At 59.1% G+C, this 12,727-nt stretch overlaps 2 protein-coding genes across 4 annotated transcripts in view; one reads left to right on the top strand and one right to left on the bottom strand.

Annotated features, from left to right (window-relative positions):
* Positions 1–485: 485 nt before the first annotated feature.
* On the top strand, positions 486–4,282 carry Gal (galanin and GMAP prepropeptide). The gene is made up of 6 exons (XM_046445019.2): positions 486–652; positions 731–811; positions 1,231–1,285; positions 2,112–2,198; positions 2,428–2,505; positions 4,063–4,282. The coding sequence occupies exons 2-6, from the start codon at positions 731–733 to the stop codon at positions 4,131–4,133; spliced, it is 372 nt and encodes a 123-aa protein (XP_046300975.1). The 5' UTR covers positions 486–652; the 3' UTR covers positions 4,134–4,282.
* Tesmin (testis expressed metallothionein like protein) overlaps positions 3,038–12,727 on the bottom strand; it is a 27,706-nt gene continuing 18,016 nt past the window's right edge. Inside the window, exons 6-9 of one of the 3 annotated variants that reach the window (XM_046444997.2) lie at positions 11,447–11,549; positions 9,618–9,755; positions 8,045–8,220; positions 3,052–3,611 (exon numbers count right to left, since the gene is read on the bottom strand). In XM_046444997.2, the coding sequence (XP_046300953.1) occupies positions 3,335–3,611; positions 8,045–8,220; positions 9,618–9,755; positions 11,447–11,549 (694 nt within the window). In that variant the 3' untranslated portion in view covers positions 3,052–3,334. Of the gene's footprint in view, positions 3,612–6,389; positions 7,483–8,044; positions 8,221–9,617; positions 9,756–11,446; positions 11,550–12,727 lie in introns of those variants that run through there. The other 2 variants (XM_046444998.2, XM_046445000.2) reach the window with 2 other exon arrangements.

Below are 12,727 nucleotides of genomic sequence, written 5' to 3'. Positions count from 1 at the left end.
AGCAGAACAGTGGGCTTGCATTTAGGGGGACAGAGCTTGCGCTCCCCGCCATCAGGGTGGGGACACAGCGGGAACAGGCCCTGGCCGCTTCACAGCACCCCGGATACACTGCAGATGGGCCAAGCTTGGGCAGAGGGGTCGCCCCAGCAGTCCCCAGTCCTCTGGAGGTCTCTCCCAAGGGAGGCTGGGAGGCTGCAGCAGAGCTCCGGGGTCCTAGGATGTGGGGCAGGGGCAGCGGGCTGAGGGGGGACGACAGGGGCGGACTCAGCCACCGCGACGGGCCCCGGGTCTGGGGGTGTCTCCCGCGGATTCGGGGGTTCGTTCCTGCGGACGAAGGGGCTCTCCCGCCCCCTCCTGTGGTGCAGGCTCACAGCACTGAGAGCAGCGGAGTTCCGGTCACTGCGGTCCCCGCGGCTCCCCGGGGGCGGGGGCGGCGCTGGGCGGTGACGTGGTGGCTGCGGCTCCCGCACCCCGCACGCGCGGCATAAATAGCGGCGGGGCTCGGACTGCATCACGTCGGGGAGCCGGACGCGCCATGCGGTGAGCGCCAGCCCGCGCCCAGCCCCGGCCACGCGACGCCCCGACCGACCCCGCCGCCTGGGAGCGCTGCCGGACCCGCCCCGCCGCCCTTCCCGACCCTCCGCCGCTCAAGGTACCCGCGCTCGGTCCGCTCGGGCCCCGCGTCCCCGCCCCGACGTGCGCCAACCTGTCCCGCTTCGCCCCGCTGCAGATGGCCAGAGGCAGCGCCCTGCTGCTCGCCGCGCTCCTGCTCGCCGCCGCGCTGCCGGCCACGCTGGGGCTCGGGCCGCCGGTAAGTGCAGGGGACAGGGCCCCCAGGGCGGGAAGGGGCAACCGCATCCGCTCCAGCGCGGGGTGGAGGCTGGTGCGTCCCCTGCCCGCCCGCCTGGAGGTGCGCGTCCCGGCGGAAGGGACCCCGAGCTGCGCAGGTGAGCGGAGCGCGCTGGGTGGGCGCCCGGTGCGCGCTCTGGGTGCCCGCCGGGCGGCCCCGCTTCCCGGACAGCGCGGGGCTTAGAAGAGGGTTCGTCCGGCTCAGCTGAGATGAGCGCCACAGCCCGCGCCGGCTGGGAGCCCAGGAGGCTGAGTCGCCCTGGGTCAGCGTCAGACAAAGGGCTCCCCGCCTTTGTTCCACTGGCCTGGAGAGCCCCGCTGCGCCCCCGTCACCTTAGCTCCGCGGGCCGGCCCCCCTGACCCGCCTTTCTCCCGGTTAAGGCAAAGGAGAAGAGAGGCTGGACCCTGAACAGCGCCGGCTACCTCCTGGGCCCGCGTAAGTGAGGGACAACCCTCGGGCTATGGGGTGGTCGGTTAATCCCGCTCCCTGGAACCTGCTGGCCGGTGGTCATTTTAATACGTGGATGTCCAGTTTGGGCCACATAAAAGGAGGACATTTACATGACACTGTGAGGGGACTGGGCCCCCACCAGCTTAGCCAGCTCCTTAGTTCCATGGATACCCTCTCCCACTCCCAGGCAGGCAGCCCCAGACCTGAGCTGTTTCCCGGGTACTTCATGACCTCTGGGGCCCAGGAGAGCTAAGGCCAGCTTAGGAGAGGCAGCCTGGCAAGCCCTCTGTCAGAGCTCAGGTCCTGGGCTGGGTCGGACTGCTGCGAGGACACCTCCGGGGTCAGGCCTCTGTAGCTCAGTGCCAGGAACCCTGCCTGCCTCCGGGACAGTGAATCAGTCTCCCCTCGACTGGCCCAGGTTGTGTAGCCAGGACCTGGTCCCCTCCTGAACAGCCACACCCAGCCCCTCCGCAGGCCCCTCCCACTGGCTCAGCTCCATCCCATGTCAGCCCCAACACCCCGTCTCCCTCCCTGCCGCCTTCCTCTCTCTGGCTCCACTCATCTCCACACGCTGCCAGAGAGGTCTTTTGTTGTCCTCATGGAAGGTACCGGCTGTGCACCAGGCTGTCCTGCGTGGCCCGCTTGTTGCATGCCCCCTTCTTTTGGGAAGCTCCTGTATGAGTGGGCAGATGGCCCCGTCACCTGGCCTCCCTCTTCTGTGTTTCCACGCTTTGCCTTACTTTCAGTCTGGCTGTCCTTTTGGGGGGAGGGCACGATCAGTGAGCGGTCAGTCTCTCTCCTCTGCAAGCAGATGCCATCGACACCCACAGATCCCTTAGTGACAAGCACGGCCTGGCTGGGAAGCGGGAGCTCCAGCCCGAGGAGGAAGCAAAGCCAGGTGAGAGGAGCACCCCCCCACGCCCACCCTCCCAGGGGCGCAGAGTGTGGTCAGGAGCAGCTGCAGGGACCAGGGGGCTGCGCTGAGGGGTCTTCTAGGCCCAGCCCCTCCATGGCTCCAGGGAAAGCACAGGGGTGCCCTCTAGCCCTGGGTTGCTCACTGCCCTTGCGGTGCCCACATCCCTAACAATGGGTGACAGAGGGTACAGGTGACCCTTTCTGTTTTCTAGGAAGCCTTGACAGGTCGCTGCCTGAGAGCAATATAGTGCGCACACTAATTGAGTTTCTGACTTTCTTGCATCTCAAAGGTACGTGAAATATCACAATTTTTTTTAGAGAGAGAGAGAATTTTTTAATATTTATTTTTTAGTTTTCGGTGGACACAACATCTCTATTTTATTTTTATGTGGTGCTGAGGATTGAACCCAGCGCCCCGCACATGCCAGGCCAGCATGCTACCGCTTGAGCCACGTCCCCAGCCTCGAAATGTCATAATTTCAAAACGCCATTTTTGGCTGGGGATGTGGCTCGGTGGTGGAGCACCTTCCTGGCATGCGCAAGGCCCCGGGTTCCATCTCCAGCCACACACACACACATGCTCTCTCTTAGAGCACGCGACACACAAAGTCGATCAAGAAAGGGCTCCAGCCGCCAGGTGTTGTGGTATCCCTGCTACTGGGAGCTGAGGCAGAGAATCCCTTGAACCCAGGAGCTTGAAGTCAGCCTGGGCAACACAGGGAGAAGGAGGGCTGGGGATGTAGCTCAGTTGGTAGAGTGCCTGCCTAGCATTCACAAGGCCCGGGGTTCAGCCCCAGCACCACCAAAAAAAAAAAAGAGAAAAAGAAAAGGAAAACAAAAAGGAAAAAGAGAAAGGGTTTCCTACATTTATGCAAAGCCCTTTCCTGGTGTGTATTAGGGTTGCAGGGACAAGACACTGATGCTAGGACTGCAGCACAGTCACAACACTGCCCCTCAAAGCGTCCCCAGACCAACATTGCTATCTGGAAGAGAGGGGCCTTCGGGTTTAGTTTGCTCCACTGGATCCATCATGGTCTTTGACATGGTGACAATTGACCTGTCCCTTAGAGCAATAGCAAGCCTCAAGCCAGGTGCTCTAGAGGCCGTCTAGGGTCATATTCAGATCACAGAGAAGAGGCTCTTGACCCCGTCTGGCCTTAATGGGACAGTCACCTGTGAGAACACACTGCAGTGGTGGGAGGAGCCCAGGAGGAGGCCCGAGGCTCCGAGCACTAACACAGGGAGGCCAGCGTGGGACCTGGTGGGGGACGAGGATGGACCACTTTGTCGGAGTCTCCAACAGGGACGTTTGGTGGTTGACTTCTGCAGTTGTTCTGCTGTGGGTGCAGTGTGGGGGCCCTCTCTGCTCCGTGTGGCTGAAGGACTTCCGGCAGGCCTGGGGAGAGGGGGAAGTCGGGGCTGCTGCTCATTCCCTAGCACCATCCAGGCACAGGGAGCGTGCGGAGGAGGACTCAGTGGTGTGTGGTGTTTGCAGGCTCCAAGCCATCAGCCAGCCCCGCCGTAGGGCCCAGGGGGCTTGGGGAGCCTGGGGAGCCTGTGGAGCCTGGCTTCTCCCACCAGGGGCAGGCAGGGTCTGCATGTCGTCGTTCTGGTTTGTTTTGCTTTTAATTTTGTAACATGGAAAGTCCTTTGTTAGGAGATATCGATTTCCATTACCCGATAGGAATTATACTTCTTTATAGCCTGAGTTAAGAGCCGCACACTTTCAGATGCATTCTGAGCACGGGCGTGAAGAGGTGGGAGACAGAGGGCTTCCTGCCCTTCCTGCCGTGGCCAAGGCCGGTTCTCTCTTGCCCGCTGCCTGAGCGTGTTTCTTCCCTTTCCAGAGGCCGGAGCCCTCCACAGCCTGACCGGCCTCCCACCGGAGGTCTCCTCAGAAGACTCAGAGCAGTCCTGAGGCGCCGTCACCCTCGAAGATGAGGAAACTCTGCCCTTTTGTACAGAGTGACCCACTCTGTGCTCCGCTTCTGTGCTGTGCTGCTATCATTTAAGATGATTTGGTTTAGGTAATTGTTCTGAGCGACAAAATAAAAAATAGCAACTGCACTCGTCTGGTTCTTGCGGGCTTTGGTCTCTGTTTTACCCACGCTGCGCAGCAGATACAACCCCAGAGCCCAGACACCGCGTGGAGAGCATCTCTGCGTCACCCCCTATTGCATGTCCTAGTACTGAGTCAGACATGATGACGGAGACAAGTCCGTTACTGAGATGAACAAAACACAAGCCCACAAACCCTCGTCCTGAAGAGCTGCTATTTAGGGACAGGCCAGGTTGGATGAGGGTGACAGGGTGGCTGTCAGTGCTGTGTGGTGACAGCCGGCCAGCAGGGGTGAGGGGTGTCAGCTCTGCCCCTGCCTGGCTCATTGTCATGTGGGAGAGACCCTGCGTGGGAGAGTGTGTGGGAGGCGGGATGGGGCCTCTGGGGAGAGCTGGAGCCTGTCAGAAGGTTCTGGAAGAAAACAGGCCAAGAGGAAGGGCCAGGAACCTTCGGAGGACAAACGTGCAGGCTGGGAGGCTGGGAGGGGCCTTTCCCTGGACTCAGGCCCTAGTAGCCTGGTGGGTGGGAGGGGACTGAGGAGCCCCAGGGCCTGGTGGCTCACCCACTGCTGCATTCATCCTGGGGACTCCCCCACGTGAAGGCCTTGGAGGCCACGTGTGAGGGTGGACCCTACCTGGATCTGCGTGGAGGGCTGCGCAGCGTGCTGCTGTGGGCTTGGGAGCGAGCCTGTGCACTCCAGACCTGCCCTCGCCCTCCCCTGGCCCGTCCCATCCCAGCTGCTCCCCACCCCCACTTGCTCTGTGCTCCAGGACCTCAGCCACCCTTCGACCTCCAGGCTCCTGCACTTCAACCAGGTGTGCACTCCCAACACCCAGGCCTGGACAGGGACGTGGGGCCTCATTTCTTCTCCTTCACATTTAATTCTCTCCAACTTGAGCAGCTACTGGGGACACCTGCCACTGCTGCCCTGCTGGTCCAGGACAGCATGGGCTGGCCCTCTCAGCACCCAGCTGCAGCCTGTGCTGTCTGGTGTCTTGCCACGCCATGCAGGGGCCTGTCACCACAGAGCTGCCCCCAGCCTCCTGGCTCAGCCCTCAGGCCAGGACCCACTGCAGCTGCTACCCCACCTCACCTGCTGGAGGCCAGTGCCCACGGCCCTCCTGATGCCTGGCCAACTTCTTGAGGACCCCCAGGATTCTGAGCCAGAGTCCCCTTGTTAAGGACACCCTTCCTGCTCCCAGTCCCCAGCAGGTCCCCAGCCACCTAATGGAAGGCTTGTCACCCACCTCCGTTGGCTGGTTGTTGCCTCACCACATTGGCTCCCTGGGGAGTCAGCCACTGGGCCCAGCCCGGATTCCTGCACAGCCCAGCTCCTGCCAGCCCCAGCTGCAGGCCTCTGGCAGATGGCCTGGTAGTGCCCACTGTCCAGAGGCCTCCCTCTCCCCTTCCAGACCCTTCCTTCCTTTTAGGAATCAGAAGGAGGCAGCCAAGGGAAGGGGGGCCAGGGTTGGTGGGGGTGTGGTGGCAAAGAGATGGGTGAGGTGACAGTCTCAAAGGAGCCACAGAAGGTGACTTCTTTACTTCCTGGGGAAAACACCTGAGAGCCAGCTGCAGCCCTGTGGGACAGTCCCCTGTGCTGAACTCTGTTTCTGCACCTCAGACCCAACCAACGCACACTGAATATAGTTTAAAGAATTTAAAAATGCAAACAAAAACTACACTCTACCAACAACTGTTGACAAAGCTGCATCTTGTTCTAGGAGTGACCTAGAGAGGACCGAGGTGCAGGTTATGTGTAATCACCTCGCTGCTTTAGACTGGGGGCCGTGGGGCGGGGAGGCTCCTGGCGCCTGCGTCTGCCTTCACCCAGGGCTCCCTGCCAGAGCCCCAATCCCAAGAGGCCAAGGGGGCTTAAAGGAGGCGGCCCGGGTCAGAACCAGGCTCTGCTCATGGCTCACTGATGTGCCCGGGCTGGCCCCGCCACCAGCTTCCTCCACTGCCACTATGTGGCGCCAACCGGAGTGTCCTAGCATTCAAAGTGACAAAGGCAGCTAAAGAACGCAGAAAAGGAAAGAACCCGACTTCACTATGTCTTGGGAGGCTATTTTTTAGATGCATGTATTTTCAATTACTAAGTTAAATATGACAATTGAAGACTTTGGAAATTTTTATTAATCTTTACGTTTATAATAGAACCAAAAGAGTCATTATAATAACCAATCTTATGTGCTGGCTTCTGCAAACTAATTACTCTAGCCGTGTTTTACATTTAATAATAACAATCATTCTGGAGAAGTTAATCGGATAATAGAGCTTTTCCTCAATTCAAGTAGAAATGTATGAGAAACTAAATACAATTTGAAGTCCTGCGACTCAGCCCTCCTGCTGCTAGCCTGGCCTGTGGGCCCCACCTGTCGGTCCTGGTGGCATTGGAAGGCTGGTGACCCTGTGAGTCTTGGGGGACCCTCCACACTGCAGATGTGCTCTGAGGTGCTCAGTGGCTCCTCAGAAACTGTATGTCACACCATAACAGCTCTCTGGAGAATTTACTTCTAAATCATTTGAAAAACAAAACACACAAACAAAAAGCAAAACCACCCTGGTTTTCCCTGCAGGGCAGCCCACTCCCTGGAGAGAAGACTCCTGTGCCATGCCTTCCTCAAACAAGGCGCCCTGCTGAGCACCTCGGGCAACTCTCCAGGCCTGGTGCAGACCAGAGCTCCGTCAGGTTTTATTTTATTTACTTTTGGTATCAGGGATGCTCTACCACTAAGCTACATTCCCAGCCCTTTTTGTTTTTTATTTTATTCTGAGACAGGGTCTCTCCAAGTTGCTGAGGCTGGCTGGAACCTGTGATCCTCCTGCCTCAGCCTCCCAAGCTGCTGGGATGACAGGCGTGCGTCACTGCGCCCAGCTAAGAGCTCAGCTTTGTTAGGCTCGTGTGGCCGCAGGCTGGCCTCTTGCTCCTCCAACCCCCTTTCTGAACCAGAGCTTCCTCAGAACGCCGAGGTACGTGTTTGCATGCACTCAGGGCTTGCTATACTACATGGTACTTGACTCGATTTTCAACCCCTTGGACTTAAACTCGATGCGGAGAATCTGCGACAAACATCTTCCGAATTCCTCCAGGATCATCTGCTCTGCCAGGCACTCGGAGCAGTGCTCCTTCTCCGCCTCCTCGCCCTGAGCCAGCAGGCAGGCGCAGGTGGCCTCCACCACCTCCCAGGAGATGCAGGAGGAGAGCCGCCTGCAGGAGGAGGGCAGGGGCTGTCTGAGCTCTTTCCTGCTCTGCAGAATGTGGCTCGCCCTGCCAGCCTGAAGTCCCTGCTGCAACCCATGCTGCCTCTGGCCAACGCACAGGGCGAGTTGGGAGGAGCAACACCGGCAGGCCAATCTGCCTCACTCCCACACCCGCTCCTGACAGAGTCCGTATTTTTTCAGAATTTGGTCCACCACCCAACCCAGGGGCTCCTGAGCTACGCTGTGGGACACGAGGGCTGGGCAGGGCTTGGGGACACCACCTCTGCTGTCCCCGCCTCTGCTGTCCAGGCACATGGCCAGGGGAGATGCTGGCCCTGCTGGTGGCCCTGGCCAGGCCTTTTGCCTTGTGCAGAACAGGGCACCTCCAACGAGGACAAGCAGGACAAGCAGTTTTGGCAGCAGGGCCTCCAAGGAAACCTAGTGGGCCTCTAGGGTGGGCGTCTCCCTTCCTCCCGCCCCAGGCCCGCCCTGCGGACGCTCGCCCACCTCCCCAGCTTTCCACTGTCCTCCCAACTAACCTCACCACCCTGTGGGTTCGGGGTACCTACCTGTCTTTTCTGAACCTCGGTAGTCCTGAAAATTTAGTTGGTGACAAATGATGGCTGCCTTCAAGATCCGCCATCTCCACGTAGCTTGGCATGTTCGTCAGCGTCTTTCGCTCTGGGCTCTCCTCGTAGTTTTTGCAACCGACACATTTGCAAATAGAAGAGCACATAATCTTGGCCTGGAACATAAAATGCTTCAATAAAATGGGGTTGTCCTATAAGTTATCAAAAACTGACGAATTCTGTTTGGACTTTAAATAATTCTTTGCTTATATGTGATCATGTACAATCCACAATTTTCATACCCAAAACCCAACAGATGCCAAGAGGAGTGAGCGCTGTGGTGCTGTGCCTGGGAACACTGAGGTGCAGCCGCCGTGGGGGCTCACCCTCCTTTCTGCACTGCAGCCCGGCAGGGCTCCATCTGAGTTTTCCAGGGCCTTCACTAAGTTACCCAGACTGGCCTCACACTTGCAATCCTCCTGTCTCAGCCTCCTGAGACTACACACTGGGACCACAGGTGTGACCTCGAGCCCAGCTCTCCATCTGACTCTTGCTTTGCACAAAGCCTGGTCTGGCTGGTCGGTGACACCCCAGCTCCACAGCCTCCCCTTCACACGGAAGGCATGAGGCAGGCCCTGCTCCTGTGCAAAGGTGAGTCAGTGGGTGAGAAAGCCACCGGGGCAGGGGAGGTCAGGGGAGACCTGTCCTGCTTGCTGCTGGGTGCACCCCGAGTCTGGTCCTTCCTGGTGGTGTGAGGCCCAGGAGGGTGTCCTCCAGGTCCATCTCCCTGCCCATGCAGCCTTAGGCTGAGCTGACCCCTGGCTTTTAGCCTCCTCTGTGCAGCCCTGAGCTCCCTGTGCTCCCTGCTGCTCAGAGCTGCAGCAGGGCACCTGTGCCGCCTCCCCCACCTCTGGGCATGGTGTGCAGGATTTCTGGTGTCGAGGCTGCACTAGGCAGACACTGAAGGACGGTGCCATCCCTTCTTTGCCTGCATGGCCTGTGGGCCACTCTCTGGCATGGCCTCAGCCTATGGAGAGTGGGCTGGGTCAACGGAGGGAAGGTGGTGGGCACTGAGGGCACTTGGCTGGGAGGAGTCCCTGGATGGCGCCACTCCATGTCTGCAGCATCTGACAGGTTCTCAGAATCCTAGCTGGGGGCTGCTAGGTCTGCCCACTTGGATCTTTCAGCGTTTTCCAGAATTAGGAGGGTTCTTCTTGAGCTTGTGTCTGGGCCTCACTCTGTCAGCCGGCTGTCCAGTTCTGGTCTCTGAGGGAACTAAGAGCCAGGGAGAGCCAGCCCAGACGGTGCGCCTGACCAATGGAAGCTGGGGATCCCCTAGGCCCCACGGGAGCACTCTGGCCCCCGCTGTGCTCAGGGGAGGAGGCACAGCACCCCGGGACCCACCAAGTGCCAGACCCTGGGTGCTCCAGCACGTGGAGCAGTTGGCACAGAGGACAAAGCCCAAGGCGGGCATGGGGCGGACACAGCCCAGGGGCACCCAGGTGAATGCCCGGCGAGGCCCCCGAGGGCCCAGGAAGGAAAGGCCAGGAGTTCTCTTTTCCCGGCCGCGCACCTCGTAGCACTCGCAGTAGTTCTTCAGGCAGCCCGACCGCTTGCAGTTGCAGCCCTTGGTGTGCCGCGGCTTGGCGGCCCCCAGCTTTCCTTTCCCGATTTTTGGTTGGAACGCTTCAGGATTTCTGTCCAGACAAGCCTACCACAGAAACGACAGAGACGCCGTCAGGAAAGCCTCCGCCAGGCGCCGGCACTGACCCCGCTGCAGCATCTCCCTCTGTGGGGGCTTCCCAGGCTCCCGCTGCCCTCACAGTCACGCCCGCAGACAGCAGAGAGGCCAGGAAGCCACGTCCCCGCTCCTCCCCACAGGGACCAGGGTCCGTGAGCTCTGGTTTCTCTGGAACCTCTCGGCACCAGGAGGGAGATGCTGGCGCCGCTGTTTTCTTGCAGATGAAGCAGAGGAGACTCGGGGCAGGTAAATAACACGCAGCAGGTGTGGAGGCCAGGCCAAGTCCCGGCCCACTCCAGAGCCCAGGTCTCAACCTTGGGCTCTTTGTATTTTTAAAGGAGCGTGATTGTTGCTCTCCGCAAACACTCAGACACCACAGAAGTCGCAGCGGAGGTCCTTGTGCCCTCCCTCCTGGGTGCGTCGGACACAAGGCACCAGCACCTGGTGTGGCAGCGGCGGGCCACTGCACAGCACCGCCCAGGAGCGTGCGACTTCACACAGGCATCTTGGTCATGACCAGAGTGCACAGCAGCGCACATCTCTGCAGGTGCGGCATCGCAGGCCTGTGCACCCACCTGTGCACCACCCAGCCAGGTCGCAGGCTGCCCTGTTCCCATTGCTGCACCCTGGCAGAGGACAAAGCTCTCTGGCTGGACGGCTCTGTCTGCTCGCGCTGGGCTTCACCAGGGCTTCGTCCTCTTATGCCCAGCTTCTCTGTGCAGCCCCCAGCTGGACGCATCGCCGCTGCCCTCAGCTGTGCCCTGCCTTTCCACCGGTGTGTGGTATTCCACTGTAGAGTCCACCTCGAGGGTCAGAGTGCTTCCAGGCTGGGATTTGTGAGTAAGGCTGCCCTGAGATGCTCCTGCAAGTCTTGGGTGGACATTTACACACATTTCCCTGAAGGAAACGGCTAGGCCAGGCCATACAGATGGTCAGCTCCACCAGATACTGCCCAGCAATTTCCCAAGTGGGAAATCACAATCACATTCCTATCAGCAATGCCTGAGAAATCCAAGGTTCAAAGTAAATTTTTTACATTTTAATTGTAGATGGTGTCCTTTATCTCTAAATTACACGTGGCTACCCTGAGGCTGACAAGTGTCTTTGTTATCTTCTGTCCAACACACTTGGCTGATTGGAAGCAGGAAGGTATTTCTAGGTGGTTTATTCATAGCTCAAAGAGAGGAGTCAAGTTATTGAGGAGTACCATCTGTTCCACTGGCTCATGGTGGTCTCCAGGCCACAGCGGCTGGACCTCAATTTCCCCAGGAAGTGGCTCCTAGAGCTGGTGTCCTTCCTGTCCCCCTGATTACCTGAGTCTGTAGATGGGGATAAACACCAGGCCACCGTCTGCAGCAGGGGGTTTGGGGCCCCAGGAGGTCACATGTGCCCTTCAGAGGGCATTAAACTTACAAACAGGCGAGGGCCCAGGGTGCTCCTCAGCCCTCTCCCAGGAGGGCCCTCCACCCCCCTGCACCTGCACTGTTTCTACGCAAGCTTGCCTGCCCCACAGCATGAGCCAGTGTCAGAGCCCCAAACCAGGACCAGGACTCAGGTACCCGCCTGCAGAGGAGACCCACACTGGGTTTCCCAATCCTGAGATTAGGAATCTCTGCAAATCATTTCGGGAATGTCTCAAACATGTTTTTAAGATGCCTTACCTTAATGGCTTTAAAGCGTTCAATTTCATGTCTCAAATTGTTGCAACAGTTGTTACAATTGCAATTGTTACAAAAGTCCCCACTGGCAAAGCAGTCGCAGTACCTGTGAAGAAAACCGCAGTGTGAGTCTGCGCACAGGTGCACTGTGGTGAGAAGCAGCGCACGTGTGCAGGCCGTGGCCAGGCTCTGACCTAGGGGATGCCAACGCCTTTTTACAGAAACTAGATTGGCTGGGGTGATGCTCTGCCATGTCTAACACAGGAGAAAGAAACGAGTTAAAGCCATTAGTATCACAGCGTAGGATTTTGCAAGGCAAGAGGGCTCCGGGAAGGTGCGTGTTTGTCAATCATTTCTGGCCCCCAATTCCCTCTGCCGCCTTCCCAGGAGCACAGGGAGTTGGGGAGGAGAAACACCAAATAACACAGAGCCGTCTGGCCACCAGTCCTCTGGGTCCATCTGCCGGCTGCAGGCGGGGGTGAGAGTCCACAGGAGGAGCCTGAGCTGGGCTCCGTCCCTTCATTCCACATCCATAACCAGGAACTGCGGACGGGAAGCGCAGCGGGAGGAGGGGTGGGCGGCTGCCTGTGGTGGCACATCATCAGGTTCTGTGCTGGGGCTGGAGAGTGGATCCAACCAGCATGGAGACCAGGACCTGCAGCCCTGCCCACAGCTGACCCTCGAGAGGTGTGGGCCAGCTCGTCAGCCACTCCCTGGCTTCAGCGTGACCAGCGAAGGCGGGGGCGGGACTCCTTCAGAAGCTCTTCAGCTCAGGTTTCCCATCAGCTCTGCCCCCAGCTCCTCAGCTACCTGATCTGGGGCATTCTCTGTGGGCCTCGAGCTGTGGAATGGAGACCAAGGAGCCTTGCCTCAGGGCTGCGGCAGATCAACATGGACTGCGTAGGCGCCCAGCAGCGGTGGACCAGCTGTCACAGCTTCCCTGCGGCGGGATTCCAGGCATCGTGCTTTTACGTGTATTATCTTCATATTGTTAAACTGTATTTTTAAATGCATGTGAACCCAGCAAGAGCGTTAAGGAGAACCCTCGAGGCCAAGAAGACAAGGACTGTGACTCTAGTGAGCTCTGGAGTGGCTGGGGCTGTGCTGGGGCACCTGCAGTCTCAGGTGACCCAGAGTTCGGCTGGCCAGGGCCTGGGCATGCAGGAGAGAGAAGGCAAAGGCTGGGATATAAAAGTCCAACGGGCCACAGGCTCCCATGGAAACAGGGTCCTGGGAAGGTGGCCTCCCCCGGGGGGGGGGTGTGACTTAGAAACTAACTTGCTG

This window comes from Marmota monax, unplaced genomic scaffold (assembly GCF_021218885.2).
Source record: "Marmota monax isolate L192 unplaced genomic scaffold, Marmota_monax_Labrador192_F-V1.1 WCK01_AAM20220418_F8-fsc00038, whole genome shotgun sequence".
NCBI lineage: Eukaryota > Metazoa > Chordata > Mammalia > Rodentia > Sciuridae > Marmota > Marmota monax.
Note: the sequence above shows the minus strand (reverse complement) of the source record. Positions and strands in the feature narration are given on the sequence as shown.